The sequence below is a fragment of the Suricata suricatta genome, chromosome 1 (assembly GCF_006229205.1).
Source record: "Suricata suricatta isolate VVHF042 chromosome 1, meerkat_22Aug2017_6uvM2_HiC, whole genome shotgun sequence".
In the NCBI taxonomy this organism is placed as follows: domain Eukaryota; kingdom Metazoa; phylum Chordata; class Mammalia; order Carnivora; family Herpestidae; genus Suricata; species Suricata suricatta.
Genome location: NC_043700.1, coordinates 151,082,842 through 151,104,677, shown reverse-complemented (window position 1 = coordinate 151,104,677; position 21,836 = coordinate 151,082,842). Strand labels below are relative to the sequence as shown.

At 47.6% G+C, this 21,836-nt stretch overlaps 1 protein-coding gene across 5 annotated transcripts in view; it reads left to right on the top strand.

Moving 5' to 3' along the window:
• KIAA1211 (KIAA1211 ortholog) overlaps window positions 1–21,836 on the top strand; it is a 259,149-nt gene that overhangs the window by 228,830 nt on the left and 8,483 nt on the right. For 2 of the 5 annotated variants that reach the window (XM_029945593.1, XM_029945569.1), the window contains exons 3-7: window positions 1,130–1,265; window positions 8,636–8,800; window positions 11,476–11,544; window positions 13,892–14,074; window positions 14,731–17,530. In XM_029945593.1, the coding sequence (XP_029801453.1) occupies window positions 1,146–1,265; window positions 8,636–8,800; window positions 11,476–11,544; window positions 13,892–14,074; window positions 14,731–17,530 (3,337 nt within the window). In that variant the 5' untranslated portion in view covers window positions 1,130–1,145. Of the gene's footprint in view, window positions 1–1,129; window positions 1,266–3,236; window positions 3,259–8,635; window positions 8,801–11,475; window positions 11,545–13,891; window positions 14,075–14,730; window positions 17,531–19,900; window positions 20,032–21,836 lie in introns of those variants that run through there. The other 3 variants (XM_029945584.1, XM_029945573.1, XM_029945577.1) reach the window with 3 other exon arrangements.

Genomic DNA, 21,836 nt, shown 5'->3' with positions numbered 1-21,836 from the left:
TCCTCACTCTACTACTTCTGTTTGGATGACTTTAGATAAGATAATTTACCCCGAGTTTCATCTGCAACAAGGGATTAGTGATGAAATAATGAAAGCGAAGCTGTTGGCACAGTTTTTCACCAAGGTGAGGGCTGTTCTTGGCTATTACTATTATTATTGACAAAGATCACACAGCCAGGTGGCTCACACCCAAGTGTTTTATTTCTAAACCTCATGTGCTTTTTTACCATGCTGCCTGTAATTTGGCAAATTAGAAGATATGATTTGGTACCCAGTCTTCCCTGCTCAGTCTAGATTTGGTCAGGACCCTGCCCACTCCATTTTTGTAATTCAGTTTAAGAGCACTAGCTGGAGGCACCTTTTCGCTAATGCTGGCACTTGGTCACTTGATAAAACCTCCAAGTGGGACCCCTTCCTGAGAAGGGAAAGAGGGAAGTGCTTTCTTGCCTTACAGAGAGTGTGTGATTCTGCCTGGGAAGTCTGGACTTGTCAAAGTGTAACCCTTCAACGGGAAAGTGTTTATCATTGGGTACCTACTACTTATAAGCTGCTCAGTGTCCATGAAGCTCATCAAAATTGCGCTAAGACACCTTTCTCTTAAAGAGTCTAGCCCAAGAAACTATCTGTGTAGTCCCTATCAGCAATTTTAATCTTTGTCAAGTCTTCGTTTTAGATGTATGTATCTTTCTGACAGTTTGATTGTAATCCAAAAGAAGGAATCTCTTGCCTCTAACTTTTAGATCTCCACGTTACTTAAAAATTGCTGGTTGACAGGACTTACTGGGGGAAAACTGGTAGTGACAGCTCACCAGGACATGGGCTTCTTCAGTTAAAATTCCTGCAGTGCCTTCTGTCCTGGGTCCTCTACAAGTAAATAGCTGTCGTTGAGTTCTCTCACTGAGTGGCTCTAAAACATTGTGTTGGACACATGCTTCCGTATTTCTCTGAGACCCTTTCGTCCACCCAAGCTACTTGCCTGATCCTTAGAAAAGGATACAATGCTGGAAGTGCATTCTGAATGAGACAGGGGTGATGGGTGGAGCCCCATAAATCAGGCGGAACAGGAAACTGAATTGCCAAAAGAAATATTATCATCCTAATAAAACGGAGCACATGATTTGCATTCCAGGTCCTTCAACTATTCTATGGGAACCCGGGCATTTTCCCATGACAGTATTTTTATCCCTGATGGGGGAGCAGAAAGTGAGCAGACAGTTCAAGCAATGTCACAGGACAACATCCTGGGCAAAGTCAAAACTCTTCAGGTAAGACAGCTTGAGACTGGAAAGTCAGAGCCATAGGAGGGGCCCCAGCCATGGCGGGAAGTGGGAGAATCCCCAGAGTGGCCTTGAATATGGACCAGGAGAACCAGAGGTAGCTTCTGGTGAGAATTTTTGCTTTCTTGAACCTTATTCTGTTCTCGGGAAGCTTTCCATCCACCTGTGAGAGGTACATTGTCTCCACAGTACCCACCTGCATAACACCCCCTCTCCTTTTCTCTCAGGCTGTTCCTTCACTTTTAACTTCATATCATGAGGGCAGGTACAAAAGAAGCTGTAGAACTGGGGGTGAGGGGAGAATTGGAAAAGCAACCATTAAATGTTGGCCACAATCTAAAGCACAGGGTTGACTGGGAGCTGAGGGCATGCACAGCAGGTCTCCATCCTTGGACAGTGAATGGTGAGACTCTATTACTTGCAGTACTTGTAAACCTGGCTCCCCTCAGCTGTGGTGTCTTGGGGGAATGCCAGGAAGCCCTTAGACCTCCCTCCTGGTTACACTGCCGAGTTCAGCAACTTTTTCTACGTAAAATTGACTCAGGTGGTCACTCCTTAATAAAGAAAATAAAATAAGTATTCACTAAATGTGATGGAGATCATGGGAAATCTAAGAAAAGCAAGGGGAGCAGACACCGGGATCTGACCATGCAGGTTTGCCTGAGATCTCGGTAGCTAGCATTCACTCCCCCGACAGACGCGCCTAAGCAAGCACTCCTCTGAGATGGGAAGGCCTGGAGGCGATCCAGATTATGAACAGGGACTCGGGTTTGCTGGTTTCCATCTGTCTGTAAGTCTACAATAACAAATGTATAAATGAATGAAAGAGAAAAAAAAAAAAAAAAGAAACAGCTGGCTTGAATAGTTGCCGATACAATGAAGCATTATACTCAAAGGAAATTGTCTATTTTCTTGAAATGTTCTTTTTCTACTGAACATTAGCTATGCATTTTGTGACCTGTGCTTGGTTACATATTCACACACGCGCAGCTCAACATAGCATATGGCAGGCGGGGAAATAGCCCACACCCTGGAACCACACCCAGACTTGCCTAGATCTTTATACCTACTGCCAGCCACTGCCCAAAGGCCATCATCTAGCCCTCAGAGCTAACCTAGGTGCTTCCTTCAGATTCCAGCATTTCCAGACCAGGTTCTGTCCTGGCTGTGCTGCTCCATGTTTTATAGCCTCAGAAGAAGAAAGAAGGTGTCACTTGGCACAGGTTGGAGAAGAGAAAGGGATGGTGATTGCCAAAAAAAAAAAAAAAAAAAAAAAAAACCTTGACACCACCCTTTACCCTTCCTTCTTGAAGTCTTTTGGTTCCTAGAATGTTATTCTTAAGAAGTTCTTAACCCCTGGCTCATAATATCCCCTTTCAAAGAGGAGTGACTTGCAGAGTTCAGTCCATGAAACAGGTGTACTTTATAAGGACTTCTGAGGAGTTCTTTAAAAATTTGATAATAGTGTGTTGTCTTAAGTGATGTCTGTTCTAACATAACACTGCATGCCACTGCCACTCCAGGAAGGGATTTGGAGTTGTAAAAAATATACAGTTCTGCACTACTGAAACTCAGTAAAAAGTATGCGAGTGCCTCTTACTCCTCTTAACCCTGTAAGGCACAAGTTTAAAGAATCTGATCTCGCAATTAAAGTGTAAAACAACCAACTTCCCTGAAGCAACAGTTCTTTTAACAACAGGAAGAAAAATGTGAGTAAAGCAGAATAACTAATCAGAGTGTTCTCCTTTGGACAATACCTCTCCTACGAGGTCTGCCTAATTTTGCTTCTGCTGTATGGATTCAGTCTGCCCTACAGCTCAATTGTTATCTTTTTTAAAAAATAAAGAGGCTTTGCTCTTTGAGGAGGGAAATGGGAGCCATTATCATAGAAAATGTGATTTTTGGAGTGACGTAAGATTTAATTGTATCACCCCCAAAAGACTGTGCTTTATTTTTCAGTCGACTAAGCAGTATGTTCCTGGTAAGTCATAGAAATAGTAGTTGACTTTATTAACTTGCATGAATGCTTTGCATTTTTCCATGACAACGTTATGCTGGTATTGATGCTTAGTAAGCAACATGAGACCGCCCCCTCATAGACTCCAGCATGGAATGAGGGTGTTTAGTTATGTCAGAGGCATGTATGTTTTTTATGTCTGAAATTGTCTTTGTGTATGTATGTATGTTAAAGAAAAACAGAGAGAAAAGTTATGGATAACACCTATTTGACAGTAGATGTCCTGGCAAGCTGATTAGCCACCATTCTTAAGACATTCTTTTAAAGTGAGATTTCTCTTGGAATGCCAGTTAAAGAAAAAAAAAAAGAGAGAGAGAGAGAGAGAGAGAGAGGGAGAGAGAGAGAGAAAGCCATTTTTCTTTGGCCTAAGAAACTTCCCAGAGCTTGGAAACCCACAGAACCTGCCTGCACTGACTGTGTTTGGCAAGGTTGCCCTCTAGTGTCCACATGTGATCATCGCAGCTAGGCTGCCCCTATGTTGCACGGTGGCGGTTTGTATCTCTCTGTTGAGTACAGGACTGAATGCTGCAGAAATCAGCCTGCACTTTTATGAATAAAGCGAATCTTATCACCTGCCAAAATTTCTGTGGCATAAGATTGAATCTTTAATAGAAAAATTACTTTTTTTTTTTTGAGTATAAAAGCTAATACATGTTTGTAGGAAGAACAAATTCCAATATACACAACAGTTATAGGGACAGAAACAACAATGGTGCCCTATTTGAAGACCCAATACATAACAGTCAGTTGTTCCATGGCCAATGGATGAAATAAACAGCCTGGGCCAAGCCTCCACCACCTGGCTGTGTGGCCTGCAATGAAGTCATTTAACCTCTCTGACCCACATTTCCCCCATCTGAAAAATAAGAGGATGACTATACTGGATGATCTGGCCCCTCCAGTTCTTAAAATTTGCCATCTGTATGAAATCACTGCTTACCTGCTGTCACACAGAGTGGTTTGCTAAGTTTCATACTTCATTGCATTTGGACTGCAATGACCTTGACGTTCCTTACAGCTGCCCAGAGCACGGATCAGGGAGGTGCCTGTTTATTTCAGATCAGACCAGGCTATGAAGTGTCTAACAACTGATGGTAAAACTCGGGCAGGAGCACCATAGTGTTAGCCTGCAGGTGATTTTTAGAATTATACCACACCTTTGTCAGAAAATGCTAAGAACTCTATTACCCCGTGGACTATTTATTTAGCTCAGGAGGGAGAACCTCCATTTTCAGTAGCTGCTGTCTCCTGCTGAGCTGGATTTCACTTTAAAAATGCCTACATGTCATATGTTTGAGGGTTTTGACACCTTACACAGCTGTCAAGGACACAGAGAATAAATATCTGCTCTTAGCCACTTCTGCATAGAGCAGATGTCTTTAAATCTATATTCTTTCTTCTTTTGCCTCTTTTTGAAAATTCATTTTAACTACGGTGTATCTGTAGTTCACTCAAGGAGACAGCAACTGAGTTCTTCTCTGCTTTGTTCTCACAGACATGGTCTGAAGGATGCCTATGAAAAATCTGGAGGAATCTAAATACTGGCAGTGTGAGAGCTGCAGAATATGAGATGCTTGGAATTTCCACACCGTAGGAAACAGCCTCATAAATATGGATGTGCATTCCTATAACATCATTCTCTGGCATTCCATATTACAACAAAATGGCCCAATTTGAATGAGTAAAATATAGTCCCTTTCAGCTCACATTCCAGTCCTAACAGTGACCACATTTACAGCCACAAGCAGCATGGACCTTAGGACAGGCAGTGTGCCCTCTTCCCGGGTTGTAACTGTAGTGCATATAAAGAGCCTGTGGGTGTTAGAAAAAGGTGGAGGGTGTGGTAGTGGTTTATGAGGGCAGGCTCCATCTGCACGGTCTGGTTTTCAGTGACTGCTTCTATCAAAGTTCCTCTCGTGACAATGCCTGAATAATGAACAGAGTTAAAGTCACAGAAAACTCACATTGATCCCTACAGTCCAGTCACATGACACCCAAGATTGCCAAATAGGTTTTTAGCAGTCACCTTTTAATTGTCAATAAATCACACAGTGTCTCGACAGCCCTGTCTCCTTTGAGTCCTCTGAAGGAAGCATTCGGAGCAGGAACTGCAGAGAAGGGAAAACATGCAGGTGCATGTTCTCGGCCTTGAGAACCTGAGGATCGGTGACCATGGCCTTGGACCCTAAGTCCTACCCTGGCCTTGTTCTATGGTCTCATCTCTGACAGCTGCAAGGGTGTCTGTGAAGACAGTCCTTTGTCTGGACAGAGAGGCTACAGCTCCGTCCCTAAATGTAGCCAGCATCTCTTTGATGACCTGGGTCCTCCCGTCCTCCATCCTCCTAAGCTCCCAGCCACCAGTCTGAATTTATTTTTTCTCATAGGATGTTAAGTCAGCGGCTTATAGAAATGCACACTGTTATTCTCAAAGGCAATAGCATTGTGTTTGTTTTGCCAGGATGAACATATTTGTGACATAAATCATCCCTTTAATATACACACACATTGACGTTGCCTCCGTCCCTCCCTCGTCTCTTCCCTTCGTCTCCACCCTCAGGTCTTGTGCCTGCAGGTCCACCCCCTCCTCCCTACGGGATTCCTATGTGCCTGCACCTTCCTCTCACTCTGCCTCTTGTATTTCATTTTCTCCGTCATTTCTTAACATCACTCTCTCCATTTCTCAGCCGTGTCCCGTGTACCTTATTTCTACTGTTCTTTTTCTATCTATTCCTTTTTCCGTTTTCTTTTAGCTTTTCCACTGGTTACAATAGCCATCCCATCTTTGGAATTTACTTCCATCAAGACTGCAGTTACATGTGCTTGTTTGTCTCATAAGCGCCAGGGTGGACCAACATCAGTATTTTAAAAAGTGCCCTTATGAAGAAAAATGTCAGCATATTATTTTTTTGTGATAGTGGCAAAAAAATCCTGATTGGCATTAGAGTGTTAGGCCAGGTTCTCCTGGGAAGCTCATTAAAGAATTATTCTTTCTGTTATAACCAGAAGAAATACCCTCATCGTTCAAGAGCATTGGGAGATGGCAGACCCTGACAACAGGAGGTCTCAGTCTAAGGGGATTTAGAACACTTTCTAGCTCCCGCCAGCACTCCTAGAGGAGTAACTGGTAACTCAAAGGCTGAGCTGGGCATCCCAGAGAGAACCCCTGCTGAAGCTTTCACTAGGAGACAGGAGCCATGCCACCTCTTCTGCCCAGGTCCCTGTCCCTCTCCCAAAGGTCAGCAGAGTAAGCTGGGCCTGTGACTTTGTTACACCGTGTCCTCTCGTCTAACTCCATCGGCTGCTCTAACCGTGCCTGCTTAATGAGCTGCTTAGAGAGTAGATACTAACTGCCGCTTCCTGCTAAACTTGTTTTGAGAAGACACCCTTTTTCAGCCTTCTCCCTAAACCTGAAACCCGTTTAGGCTGCTCAAGCTGTTCTTCACTGGCTGAACTCGGTCTTTTGATGTGTGCTCCTTCTCTGTGGTGCCTGGGGGTCCAGAAACAGGCTGAAATACCGGCAGATCAAATACAAGTCCTTTGTCTTTCTGTGCTCCTGACCTGGCATGCTGGGGTGCCCTGGGGATATGGGGAGGGGAGTCTTGGGCTCACCTCTTCCATGTCTCTGCAACCTCACCGTCCACCATGCAAAGCTGGGGGGCAGCTGGGCAAGAGGGGGTGGATTTAGTACCCTTGAGTTCAGAGGGCAAAGGGGGAGTTCCCTTGTGGGATTCCCTTGCCAAAGAACTTCAGCAAGGTATTAAGAATGCTGTGTCCTCTCTTTATTTCTGCCCCTATAAGAAAGAAACATGATGTCAAATTTGTGAGAACATGCGGAGTGCAATGCAAATAATGCTGAATATGATTTTAGGAGATCTAGATTCAAATCCCTTTGGGGCCACTCATTCTTTCCATAAGCTTGGGCCAGTCACCTCTCCCCACTGGATCTCTGACATTTTTTGTTAAATGAAGGGTTTGGACTATGGGATTGCTAATGCTCTTGGCAGCTCTGTAGGATTATATATTAGCCAAATTAAAGATAAATAGTACAGAATGCATTTTCCCCCCTTTTTTTTCCTTTTTGAGGCATAACAGGACCATGAAGCCCAAGTACCTAGATGTAGAGCAGTAGTCCTCTGCCAGAGGCAATTTTACCCGCCCCCAGAGCACATCGGCAGCTTCTGGAGACATTTTTTGATATCTCGACAGGGAAGGGATTGCTACTGGCATCTAGTGTCCAGAGGCCAGGGTGCTGCTGAGCATTTTACAGCGCACAGGCCGAGCTGCCCACACAGAGACCATCCGGCTTAGGGTGTCAGTAGTGCCGAGATTGAGAAACCTGCCGGAGATGAAGGCAGGAGTTTCTGCGGTATATTAAATCCAGCAGCAATGCGGGCGGCCACGGCATGCCCTTTCTTCTTCCTGAATGTCATTCATTGTTCTCTGCCGCAGCCCATTAGTTTGCCCTTTCTTAAACTGTTATATTTGTATTTTTTCTTCAGGGAATATATTTTCTAATCTGGCTTTTCTTTAATTCTAAATATTATTTATCGTACTCATTTCTATCGCCTGTCCCCCCCTCCCCCCACCAAACACACACACCCCCATCTAGCTACCTGCCACCAGTAACGAATCCCTCCTTGGCCCTTTCCTTCTGGCTACTTCTCTGTCCTTTCCCCACTAGGCTCCTTCTGCCCCTTAGTTCACAGTTTTGCAGCAAGGCAAAAAGAAGTCCTAGTGGCAGGACAAGACAGTTCCTGTGCCTCCCATGACTTTGGCATTGATCATGGAAAAGCTTGCCAGCATTGGGGCCTTCTTCACCCTGATGCCCGCTGTGACCAGAACATGATGTTCAAGCGAGGGGCCAGTGAGGAAGGTGGCTGAGCATAAATATTCAACAGGAATGTGTCCGAGAGAGGCTGGAGGTTGCAGCAACCACAAGGGTCTTGATTCTCCTCACTGGTTCCTGCATTTCACGTAACTATATTCTATACAATTTTTATACTTTTAAAAGACTTTTTTAGAAATAAATTTACAGGTTAATCAAAAAATTTTTGTCATAACATAATCCCAACTTTTGGTTCAGAAATATGGGCTGTCTACCCCCTGGATAATGTTGGCATCTCCATGAAAGAGGTGAAAGATGGGGAAGGAAAAGGAAAGAAACTGGAAAACAAAGTCACTTATCACAGGACTGCATCGTGGCTTACTGGCATGGTATTTAGTCTAGAAACGTTGTGCACAGAATATGCCTCACTGCCGACGAGATCTGCTGGGGTGTCTGGTTGCGGTTATTGTGAACTGCTTCGCTGCTTCAGAACGTCTTTCTTTTGTTTTTCTCCAGCGACAGTTGAGCAAAAACATCAAGTTTGGGCAGCCACCACCCAAAGCCATTCCCATGAAGAAGGCAGACAGTGGCGAGGCTAGCTTAGAAGAGGACCTGTTCCTGACCAGCCCCATGGAAATTGTGACCCAGGAGGACATCATCCTGTCAGACACCGAGAACAAAGTAAGGCTCCTCCTGGGAATGACTTGTTGCTGACGCATGTGGGGAGGACATCAGGCAGTGAACAGGGGCATCCGAGATCTCTCGGGTCTGCCATACAGGGAGTACGTGAGAGAAGCCTTTCTGATGAGTTGCCCAGGGCTGGAGGGCACTGCCTGGTCAGGTGCCGTGAACTGCAGGGGAGTCCACTTGGAGGAGGGGGAGGAAGAGGAGACATGCCCTTTGCATGGACTCTTCACAGTGTCTTCCACTTACTCTTTAAGTCTCAGGTAGGCCCATCTCAGCAGGATGCCTTACCTGGCATCACCCCCAGGCTGGGCTGTCTCCTCTGAGTCTTTGCCGTGCGTCCTCAGTGCCGCCTACACATGCATACTCATCTGTGTCCACATAATTGTTTTCTCTCCATCTCTCAATATTGAGCTCCTTGAGGATAAACTGGACCTTACACATCTCTGTCTCTCCAGGACGTAGCTAGTGTTTACTTAGTAGCACTGAGTAATTACTTGTCAAATTGGACTAATTCAAAGGGAAACAAGAAAGAAGTAGGTGCTTAACAAGACAGAACATATCAAACAGGCCAGCTTGAAGTCTGCTTAATGAGGAAAGAAAGTCACATCGGTCCAGCATTGTCTTACCTAACGTTGGTCTTCTGACACTTGGAAAGAAACACCAAGAGCATATCCTGGATCGAGAGTCCTTCCAGCAGCAGAAGGGGCCCCCTCAGGCCTGTGGTGGGGAAGGAGGAAATGCCCCACCCGTAGCTGGAGCAGGGAGCTCTCTGCTGAGTCTTCCAGGCTCGGTAGAAAGCATTCTTTGTGCTCTGCCTGCCAAGATGCCTGAAATTACACTGGTTGTTATTAAAATGGATGTGGCCCCAGAAGCCATGCTTGTTAGCAGCTAATAATATGTCATCAGAGCAGTAAAAAAGAGAAGTGATTTAACGGAGCAAAGTGCAGAAGGAAAGAACAGGCTGGTCCCCTGCTGTTGCCCACCCCTGCCTGGCCCTCATGACCCCTGGTTCCCACACAGGTGGGTGTCGGGCAGTGTGGTGGGTAAAGTAGAGACCACGAGGGCCAAAACCACTCTCTCCAGCCTCTCAGTGTGAGGCGGCAGCAGCCGTCAGCCTTCATACAGGGATTGCCCAAGGACTGAGGCCAATGTCCTGTTACTGATGGTCTAATATTGCAAGGGGCCGTGGCCCGAGGGAGGAGAAGGATCATTTGTTCGGCAGGCACTACCCCAGTAATGGGTATTACAGAGATGAGCAAGATTAGGGGTGCCTCCGTGTGGTTTACCTTGTTTTAAATTTTTAATTTTTGAGAAAGAGAGAGACAAAGTGTGAGCAGGGGAGGGGCAGAGAGAGAGAGAGGGAGACACAGAATCTGAAATAGGCTTAAGGGTCTGAGCTGTCAGCACAGAGCCCAACATGGGGCTCAAACTCACAAACCATGGGATCATGACCTGAGCCAAAGTCGGGCACTTTAAAAACCTACTGAGCCACCCAGGCACCCCTGCATAGTTTACATTATAATGAGAAGAAAGTCAGATGGCAAGTCAACAGATATGTATAAAGATAATAACTTATTTAGTAAGTGTTATAATAACTTTAGACCAAGAAAAATGCTGCACAGGAAGTAAAACAGAGTGGTGGGAAAGTGAGTAACTTGTAGCGGGGGAGGTTGCTCTTTAGGTAAAGAGGTCAGAGCAGCCAGGACAGGCCTGGCCATGGGAGCTGTGTTCTGGGTGGGAGGGAAGAGCAAGTCCAGAGGCCCAAAGCAGGACTGAGGGTGACCCACGAGAAAGCAGGTCAGCGTAGCCGGCCTGCCCATGGTGTGGGGCAAAGAGGGGATAGAGCGAGGTATAGAGGCCAGAATGTACAGACCACGGGAAAGGGGTAATTCTATTCTGAAAGTACTAGAAACCTCTGAGTATTTTGAGCAGGACAGTGACATAATCTGATTTGTATTTTCCAAAGATGCTTCTAAGTGTGGTGCAGAAAATGGGCTGAGGCAGGACAAGCTGATATTATTGCTCTGGAAAGAATGATAAAGCTGTTTGTAAATATTGGCCACACAAGGTGGAAGGTACATTGGGCCCTCAGAAAGGTGCAGGTGACATAGTGTGGGTGTTCCCAGGGCAGGTGAGGCTGGGAATCTTCAGCCTTTTTCTTCTGTTCTGAAGGGTTTTGGGTTTTTTTTTTTGCCTCCTCTGGTCATCCACCTTCTCCGCCCAGACCTTTGCACACAGCATTGGTAGGGCCTTTGTTTCTTCTCACAGAGAAGAGGTCTGGCATAGAGGTGAGAGGTCCAGCAGGTGAAGGGAGTGGAAGGCAGTGAACACAGCCCACAGCTCTGAGGTTGGAGGCCAGGTGTGTGACGCAGTCCTGCTTCCCAGGTTGGGTGCCCAGGGGGCGACACCTGGACTCTCTCAGCAGTGGGAAGCACATCAAGCACTGAGGTTAGAAACACTCAGATGGAAATTGTTGAACTCGGGAAAGGAGGAAAGGGTGCATTCTGTGCCACAGGAGTCCTTGTCTGGACATTAGCAAAGTCCCCACCGTGATTCCTGTGGCTCTGTAAAGCCAGCTGCGGCCCTTTCCAGGCACAGCCCACATCTGGTTATCTGCCCAGAACTTCCTGTCCCGGCATTTGACTTGTGTGCTCTCTTTTCTATTCCAGCCCAGTGATACGCCAAGTTCTCTGAGTCCCCTGAATCCGCCTAGAGCCAGAAGTGAGATGGAAGAGAAGGTAATATGATTTGAAATATAATATATATTTAGCTTCTTTACTTGAACTTCCATTTCCATCCTCTCCCACCTTTCTTTTCGACCTGCTGTCTCATTTTTTCCATTCATAAATGCTGCCTTCGCCCATTACCTTAAATTCCTTCAAAACATAACCAGTGGTAGATGTAGAGGGTCTGTTTCCATGGCAGCGGACCTGCTGGCACCGAACCTTGTTATGAAAAAGAGCCACCTCCCGGCATGTGCATATTTGAACACTTACATATTGGTCATTTTCCTAAAGGTACCAGGTACTTCAAGACACTGTTAAGCCTTTGAAAAAGACATTCCAGAACACCCGAAGATACCCGAGTCTATAAGGAAAAGAGTCTCCTTCTATTTAGAAATAAGGGGTACCTCGGTGGCTCAGTCATTTGCAAGTCTGACTGAGGATTTCAGCTCAGGTCAGGATCCAGGTCAGGGTCCTGGGCTGGAGCCCTGTGCCAGGTTCCATGCTGAGCATGGAGACTGCTTGAGATTCTCTCCCCCACCCCAGTCCCCTACTTGCGCTTTCTCTCTCTCTCTCTGAAATTAAAAAAAAAAAAACCAAACAAAAAAAAAAACTTAAGAGATGCAAAAACAAAAAATTCTTAGTACTTTTCTACTTGTATGTATTTTTGTTTTTTTAACCTTTATGGGTTCTGTTGAAACCTGGGACTGTGCCTGCAGTTCACGGAACCCTGTGGAGACTGTGCACTCCTCCAATAGAAGCCGGTCCACTCTTCATTTGCACAGGGTGCAGGGTCCTCCGGAGTCTAGTACAGTGAGCAGAGTATGTCCCTGAGTCTTCTGAAGGGGGTGGTTCCAGACGCTGCCACCGCCCAGACAGTGAAGAAACCCAGCTGGAATCAGCAGAAATGAACCTTGCATTTAAGTGTCAGCTCCAAGTGCTTATCTGTGCCTTCAATCTACCGCATTTGTCTCTAACTCCTTTTATTCACATGTCTATTAGGGGACGGAAATAAATGTTTGATTTATCTCTTCTCAACCACAGTTTAGAATTTGATACCTATTATAAAGATAACCATAAATAAATAAAAGCCAGGAGCCCAGAGGCTGGGATTATTTTTCCTTACCACTGAGCATCCGTTCTGCTCTTGAGGTGGCTTGGCTCTTTATCTTTTGTGCATAAATATGGAAGGTAATTGCAAAAAGCAAAACCGTCACTAAACCCCACTGGCTCTGCACTTACAGCATAAATGCCAACACATGAACTCTGGCCTCCTTTAATGCCTCTGTGCCGGAGAGCTGCTGGCACCAGACCCACAGACGGCGTGAGCGCCCTCTGCCGCACATCGGCGTGCTGTGGCTGGGAGCCCTCACCTTGCCGCTTGCTTGCCTTTAAGTGCTCAGTAGTTACAGGTGTGTGGCCACTGGGTTGAGGCTGAGCTGCTGTCTCTCCGACTGATCTGCAGGTATACAGTTTGCCGGAGCTGGTGGCTCCTAAGCGCGTGCCATCTGCATTACAGCGCTGCAGTCGTGCAGTGAGGACCTGCGCTTTCCCGTGTGGGGCACAGCTCTGTCCAGCCTTTTTCCGCCACCCAACTCCGCGGTCTGTGGCTTTGGAGTGAGTGTGCTAGAACGTTTTTGCGGATAGCAGTTTCATGCCTGACACATAGTTGTTATACTTTGTTGTTTCTTCATGCCTCCAAAAAATATTTACTGAGCACCTGCCAAATGAGATTTGCTGCCTGGGTGGAGAGGGGACTCACTTTCCCTACTTCAGAGGGACTCAGGGAGAGGCTGAGGGACATTTGCAGGTGTCTGCGGTCGTGTTTTAGATTATAGAGTTCTTAGCATAGAGATTAGCTAGTCCAGGGCTCAGAAAACCATGAATGATTTTAGGCTTTGTGGCCCGAAGGTCCAGCCTGGATACCTTCCTTTGTTCTGCTCTGCCTCTGTGGCACAAAAGCCCTACAGACAGTGGAGGGGGACATGGCTGTGTGCTGGCAAAACATTTACCAAAACAGGCTGTGGGCAGGATTGGGCCTCCTGGCTATGTTTTGTCAACACCCCTGATCTAATCTGACCCCCCCCTTATGATTCAGAGTAGGAAAATTAGTTCCTGAAAGGTTATTAAATGACTGCTATGAGTTAATGCAAAAATCATAGGCAGAACAAATAGTCAACATCCTGTTTTTCAATGCCAAAAGGAGAGCTCATCTCTCAGTCCAAGTGAGCCAGCCGCCTCTGCTAGCAGCAGCCCCTGGGCCAGGCCGGCAAAGTGCAGGCTCCAGCCAGTGCTCCCATTCCAGGACTCCCCGCACGGCGTTCTGATCTGGGCTGACTCTGTGGTTTAATCTCCACTACAGGTGGCTCCAGTTAAACCATCTCGGCCAAAAAGGCACTTCTCTTCTGCTGGAACCATCGAAAGTGTCAACCTAGATGCCATCCCCCTGGCCATCGCTCGTCTGGACAACAGTGCTGCCAAGCACAAACTGTCCGTTAAGCCAAAAAACCAGAGAGTGTCAAAGAAGCACAGGCGACTGGCCAGGGTATGTAGCGCCATACCTAGCTGACCAGGCATATGCCCTTGCTTCCTTGATTGCTGGGCAGTGATTCTACCACAGGAGAGGGGGAGGGTTGGGAGGTGAGGGTCCCCTTGAAGGAACTAAGTCCCTCCCATCAGGGACCTGGTGTGTCGCGGTGAACAGGGGAAAGCAGGCCCATTTACTTCCATCACCCTTTGTAACATGTTGCCTGCCTGGGGGTGGGGGGCTGCCTTTTGAGGGGCCGTAGACACCTTACATTTGCTTTGCCAGCTCTCCTGCCATGGCTCAGCCAAAGTTCTTCAGTTTGGCTGGTGTGGACTTTGAAGTCACAAATTTCAGGGGACATCAATAAAGTGCAACTCTCATTTTTTCTCATCTAATCCTGGACTGTTGGTTTTCCTGTGGTTATTCATTTGTATTAAGCAAAGGGAATTTGAGAATGACCAATAAACGGGCTGTGGAGTAAATATGAAGGTGATGTGTTTTCCTCCACTCTCACAATTTACTGTTGGTGTGCTGGCCCGGGTGTACCCATCTGTACTTAGGAACAGCTGCCCCTTCTCTTGAGATTGAGAGGGTCACCAACATTGTGAATCGCGTGGGTAATGGTTGCGTGTACAAAAGGAAAAGGCTAATTCTTTTGTCCTTACCAATGTCAGGATCGACCACATGAACAAGGTAGCCTTCCGGGCCAGCTGTCCCTGGACCAGAACGGACACCCTGGAGAAGACAAGCCAATCTGGCATGAAGAGGAGCCGGAACTGCTGGGCTCCGAAGAAGAGAAGAGAAGCCAAGAAGAATACTGGCTAGAACTTGAGGCCAAGTGCAAACGGCAAAAGGCTGAGGCAGCTGAGAGGAGACGTCTGGAAGAGCAGAGACTTCAGGCCTTGGAGAGGAGGCTTTGGGAAGAGAACAGAAGGCAGGAGGTCTTGGAGGAGGTAGGAGAGGACCAGGAGGGAGAGGAGACAGAACTACAACTGGAGGCAGAAAAGAGACAGCGCCAAGAGGAGAGGCAGACACTGGAAGGGCGAGGTGGCCAAGTCCAAGAGTGGAGAGAACAAGAGGAAGGAAGGCACCTGGAGGCCCAAGAGCAGCCGCGACGTGAACAGCTGGAAGAGCAGGCCGTGTGGAGCCGGCGGGAGGCCAAGAAGCGGCAGGAGGAACAAGAGGAAAGAGAACTGAAGGAGCTCAGGAGGCAAGAGGAGCTGGAGGAAGAGAGGCGGCGGGAGGCGGAAGAGCAGTGGCAAAGGGAGGAGGAGGAGCAGCGGCAAAGGGAGGAGCAGCTGCGTCTGGAGGAGGAGCAGCGGAGGCGGTGTCTGGAGGAGCAAGAGCAGCGGAGGCGGGAAGAGGAGGCGCAGCGAGAACGAGAGGAGAAGCGGCTGCAGGAGGAGGAGCAGCAGGAACAAGAGGAGAAGCGGCGGGAGGAGGAGGCAGCAGCAGAGAGAAGGGCAGAGCTGGGAAAGCGGGAGGAAGTGGAGGCACAGAGGTGGCAGGAAGCGGAAGCAGAACGTCAGGAAGCCGTGAGTGTGCAGGAGGAGAGGTGGCAGCTGCTGGACATTGAAAGGAGCTCGAGGAGCCCATGTCAGGTGGGCTTTACAGAGAAAGCAGGCAAACGAGAGCACCTGCAGCCCGAGAAGCAAAGAGAACACTCTGAGGAGTCCAGAATTAGCAAGAAGCAGAGCCAAGAGGCCGAGCCATCTGGAGAGCAGCAGGCAAAACGTGGGGATTTTCCCGGGTATGGTCGTCGGGCACGTCAGGAAAAGGGACAAGAAGCCAACATGCAGCCTCCCCAGAAACCAGAGGCGAAGGTAGAAGAGACGCTGGCTGCCGGGGAGAAGGAAGCTGCTGCTCCAGAAAAAGACAAGAAGGTGGAGGAACTTCGGTGGCAGGAAGTGGATGAGAGGCAGACCACGCCCAGGCCGTATACTTTCCAGGTGTCATCTGGAGGGAAGCAGATTCTCTTCCCCAAAGTCAATCTGAGTCCGGTGACCCCCCTGAAGGACGCGGGACCCGTCTCTGCCCCCCAGGAGCCCAAGGCCTCCAGAGCCAGCCCAGTCCCCCCCGCCCTGCCCTCCTCCCTGAGCGTCCCACACACAGCCATCCTGGTCACGGGAGCACAGCTCTGCGGCCCGGCCGTCAACCTGAGCCAGATCAAGGACACAGCATGCAAGTCTCTCCTGGGCTTGTCAGAAGAAAAGAAGCACGTGGATGCCCCTGCCCTGGAGAACCCACCCCGAGTATCCGTCGACCCCCGTGCAGGCAGCGGGAAGGCCAGGCCCTCCCACGAGTCTCCGAGCAGCGTGGCTGCACTAGCCGAATGGGCTTCCATTCGGTCCAGAATTCTGAAGAACGCAGAGATCGAGCAGCGCTTCGATAGAGACCTGTCTCAGCCAGGTGATGAGCACACGCCCAGGGGCCGATGCGATTCCCGCGGGAACCTCCGGAGGACCCCCCCAGTCAATGCAAAATTCTCTATTATGCCTGCGTGGCAGAAATTCTCGGATGGTGGCACTGAGACCTCCAAACAGAACACAGAAGCAGAGAGCATTAGGAAAAGACCCGTGCCAGGACCCAGTGATGGGTCAGCACCCCAGCCCCTGGCCGCTGATGAGCCCCCAAAGGGTGCCGAGAAACTGGAGCCAGCAGACAACACAGAGGGATGCAAATTTGCCAAAGACCTCCCATCTTTCCTTGTTCCAAGCCTTCCTTACCCTCCACAGAAAGCAGTGGCCCATGCAGAGCCCATGATCATTGTGGACAGTGAGACCATCAGTGGTATAGCAAAGGCAGATCCCGCAATGCCTGGTCAAGAGGAAAAAGCCTCACCCTTTGGAATAAAATTGCGAAGGACCAACTACTCCCTGCGCTTCCACTGCGACCAACAGACAGAACAAAAGAAGAAGAAAAGGCACAGCAGCACTGGGGACAATGCTGATGGCGGGCCACCTGTACCAGCAAGCACAAAAGGAGAGAAAGAGACAGAGGGTGTGGCCCTCAAGCATGGCCTTTCCCTACCTCCCGAGAGGAAGCAAGCCCTGTCCACCTGGAAGGACTCTGCTGAAAGAATCCACTCTTCTGCAGCCCAGCCCGGACCTCCACCGGTTGCAGAGCACGACAAGGTGGTAAACAAAATGCCACTGGCGCAGAAGCCAGCCCTGGCTCCCAAGCCTGCTGGTCAGACGCCCCCCTCCTCCCCACTCTCCAAACTGAGCAGGCCCTACCTGGTAGAGCTGCTGGGCCGCCGGGGAGGGAGGCCAGACCCGGAACCCGGCGAGCCATGCAAGGTGGGTCCGGAGAGCAGGGACTCCTGGCCGCGCTCACCGCCACCCCCAGAGAAAAGGAAGGCACACAAGAGGGTTGAGGAGGATATGGTGGAAACGGAGAGGAAACCCGCTTCCCCAGCTCTGTCTGCTGCGTGGCCAGAGAAGCCTTCCCAAATCCCCGAAGCTGGGAGGAAAGGTAGGTTCCAGAAGGTGGGAAAGCCCTGCTTCGGTCCAGTTCGTCTGTGTCATGTGGAAGCCAGAACCGCCCAGAGCCAGCAGTGGGGCTAGTGTGGGAGCACCCCGCTTCATTTGAGGGCCTCACACACGTCATAAGGAGGCCCTTTTCTTTTAATACTCCTTTAGAATTTTGGAAATGCTGACTGTGCTACCTGCCTGCAGCTCACCCCGTCGCCCTGTTAATGATACTTACACAAGTAACAAGTGCCAGGTGCTGACGCTTAGACTAACAACTTTCAGTTGGCGGTGGACATTGATACGTGATCCTAATTAACAAATGTCCTTAATTCTTATGAGGGAGCGGCACACTGATGGTAAAGACAGGAGTTTTCTAGACTAGTCTGTGTTCTGTCTCTGGGCAGTAGCGACACTATGCTGAGAGGTTAGGGGCCTTGCAGCAGCAGCAGCAGCAGCAGCTGCCATGAGGAGCTTGTGTGTGGACGATTGACTCTGGCCCAGTTTTATGCAAAATGCTGTCCAAGTGCGTCCCCGCCCCACCGGCTCTCCAGTGTGAAGCCTCTTCCAAAGAATCTTAGAGCTGCTCTCACTTGTGGCTGCCCCTCATGTTTGGGGCAGTTCAGTGATCACTTGGATTGGCTTTGTGGTTCCTGAGAACCTTCCTCTACTTTTCTGTTTTGTTGAAATAAAGCTTGGGTCATATTCCAAGAAGTTACTCAGTGTCTCAGAGCAGTTCTTCCCTGAGGTTTATTAGGAGATGCTGTGAGCCTTCTCTTCTGTTCAGTTGTTCAGATGTGGGGTGATTTTTGCAGTGAAAAGAGCTGTTTCCTGAGCAGTAGTGGTTTGGTTACTTGCCTATGGAAGACCTTCTTGTCCTTTTTAACCAGCCTTAGACCAGCATGTAGATAGATGACCAGTTACCAGACCATTTCTCCCTAATGATTTGTTTGTCTTGCTGACGAGGAGCCCATTTTCATCATTCTTTGTGTTTTTGTTGTGTTTTGCTTTAACCTCTGTGCTGGGCCATGAGGGATAGCCATTGTGCACCCCACAGCCTGTTTAGGACTGTCCCTGGGTGGCTCAGTCCGTTAAGCATCCAAATCTTGATTTTTGACTCAGGTCACAATCTCCCAGTTTGTGAGATGGAGCCTGGTGTTAGGCTTTGCGCTGACGGCACAGAGCCCACTTGGGATTCATTCTCTCCCTCTCTCTAACCCTTTCCCACTTGTGTGCTCGCTCGCTCGCTCGCTCTCTCTCAAAATAAATAAGCATTTAAAAAAACAAACTGCTGGGGCCCCTGGGTCGCTCAGTCAGTTAGCGTCTGACTCTTGGTTTCAGTTTAGGTCATGATCTAATGGTTTGTGAGTTCAAGCCCCGCGTAAGGCTCCGTCTGCACTGACAGCTCAGAACCTGCTTGAGATTCTCTCTGTCTCTCTCTGTCCCTCCCTCTCACACTCTCTTCTCTCTCAAAATAAATTTAAAACGTTTTAAAAATTACAGTTTAGTACAGTGAATGAAAATGGATAGTTTAATATAATAAATTATCATCTCTCAAATAAGTGGTTTAAGAATAACTGTGCAGCAACTTGGAAAACATGCAATCACATTGGGCTCTGAGCTGACAGTGCGGGACCTGCTTGGGATTCTCTGTCTCCCTTTCTCTCTGTGCCCTACCCCTGCTTACTCTCTCAAAAATCAATCAGTCAATAAAAACTGTCCCTTCGTCCCCTATAGCCTAGTGGGACTCATGCTTGCAAGCTGCACTGGCTTTCAGAGCCAGGTGTTTGGGGGGCCGGTCCCTCTGGTGAAAATCTCATAAGCTGGGGACCCAGGTGTGGAGTTCAAACCTTTTGCTCCCAAGGAGAAGCTGACAGTTTTGAGTTCCCTCAGAGTTGCAGGCTGCCGTATGGGGGGTGGGTTTATGGTGAAATTGTGTCCCACCCTCTCCAGCCTCCTTTCGTGTGGAGTTTTTCTCATTCGCCTATTGGGTAGAAATTGCTCAGCTAGTTTTTGGAATTTTTTAAAAGGGAATTGTTCCTATATAGCTGTGTGTTGGGTGTGTCCATGGGAGGAGATGGGTGCCAGACCCTCCTATGTCGCCGTCCTGAACTGGAACCCCCATTTTCAGTTTTGACATTAGCCTTTGTGTCAGCAGCTTTTATGATCATCAGAGTCCTCCTCACTGTCTGGAAAACTCTATCACTCTCCTTATCTTCTCCTGGGAGAAATAACACTGCTGTGCTGCTTTCTCTTAGGGAAGCCCTTTTATTATAATTTTCTACCAAAAACTGGTACTACCCTTGTTTTCTTTCCCAGTATCCAGATTCTGGGCTGTCAGGCTCTGCTAATTGAATTTTTCTTTATTTGGTAGAAAAGCAGCATGAAAGCAAGGACCACATACCTGTGGGCGCTGTCTAAAGACCACTGGCGTCTTCCTGCCCCACTCAGGGCCAGGCTGGCCAAACATATTTGAGTGAACATCCCATCGAAATAAAAATACTAAGCCTGGATCTCCAATTTTACTTGTTAATTGTGCCCCTGTAGTGTTGTCATTAACTAAAACCCCTGGAGTGCTGTGTGAAGGTCAGTGAAACAGCAGTGGACATAAATCCACTGTGATAATCCCCCCATTTGTCCTCTAGCACTTCTGTTAGCACTTATATTACAGATGTCATCAGATGTCATCTCATTCCGAATTCCCACCTCTTTGTGGTGAGTGGAACAGGTATTAAGTGTCCCTTTCTCCCAGAACTGACCTTGGGGAGCAGTGGTTAAAACCCTATGAAGCCAGGATGCACGTGTCCCCAGAACCTGAAGGAGGGACTTGAGTGGCTGTGGTTCCCCTTGTCCGCTGAGTTTAGAATGTGAGAGAGAATAGGTTTAAACACTTTACCCTGGCTTCTGCTGCCTCAACTCTGATTTGTCTGACCTTGTGGTAGCTGTTCAGCCACTTCATGAACCTGCCCTAAGTAAGTGATCTAGAACTTTGACATTAGGATGTGGGAGTCTGTTCCATTATTTGTTGAAGACCTTTGGGGAACCTGGGCTGAAATTTGGACTGGAGCCACACTTTAACGTCCGAAAACGTTTTGTTTATTGGTTCAAGCTATAGTCCAGACCTGCAAGGCCCTTTACACATACTGTGTTTTATAGCCTTTCCAAAGTCTGGTCCTAACTCCAGGATGTGCTATTCAAACCACAGTTTGAATAAAAATCAGGCTAGCAATCTATCTTTAAAAAAAAAAAAAAACCCAGGTAATTCTACTTTAAAGGTATATTGACCCTTGTGATAAAACGCTGGTCAGAATTGTTAGCAGGAAACTGGCCAGTTGTTTTAATGACCTTTCCAAACAAGTTTAGATGGAATGTTTATGTAGATTCCCTTTTACATAATGGCATTACAATTTTTTAATGTTTATTTATTTTTGAGAGAGAGAGACACTGAGCACAGGAAGGGCAGAGAGAGAGAGGGAGACACAGAATCCAAAGCAGGCTCTAGGCCCTGAGCTGTCAGCACAGAGCCCAAAACAGGGGCTCAAACTCATGAAACATGAGATCATGCCGTCAGCCGAAGTCGGATGCTTAACCAGCTAAGCCACCCAGGCACCCCTACGTAATAGCTTTAAATGGAAATCATTTGGATCTTGGCAGTTTGGTTTTCAGACATTTTACAAACGGGTGTTACACTGCCCTGGAGTGAAACAAAACCTAAGTTATTTCCCATGTGTAAAGCCTCTCAGGCAGAATGCTTGAAGTGGTGAATAGAGTCAACCCTTGAACATCATGGGGGTCGGGGGTACTGACTTCCTGTGTAGTCAGTAACCCCGGTTGACTCCCCCAGAACTTAACTAGTAATAGCCTACCATTGACTGGAAGTCTTCCTGATAACATAAATTGTCGATTTATGTTTACAGCTAGAGAAAATAAAATGTTATTAAAAGCATAAGAAGACAAAATATATTTATAGTATGTACCGTATTTTTTAAAAAATCATGTAGGGGAGCCATGTAGGGGAGCCTAGGTGGCTCAGTGGGTTGAGTGACCAATTTTTTTTTTAATAAAATGTAAAGAAATTTATAAAGTCCATTCTGTGGTTAAATAATAGTTTCTTTAACAAATGATTTCCACATGCAAAATAATGAATTTAAACCCCTGTTTCATGCCATATAGAAAAATTAACTCAAAATGTACATATTTATAATATATACATTATAAATATAATATATTTATAAATATAAATATATATATGTGCTAAAAAAGAAGAAAAAATATGGAGAAATTTTAATGACCATATATTTAGGAATACA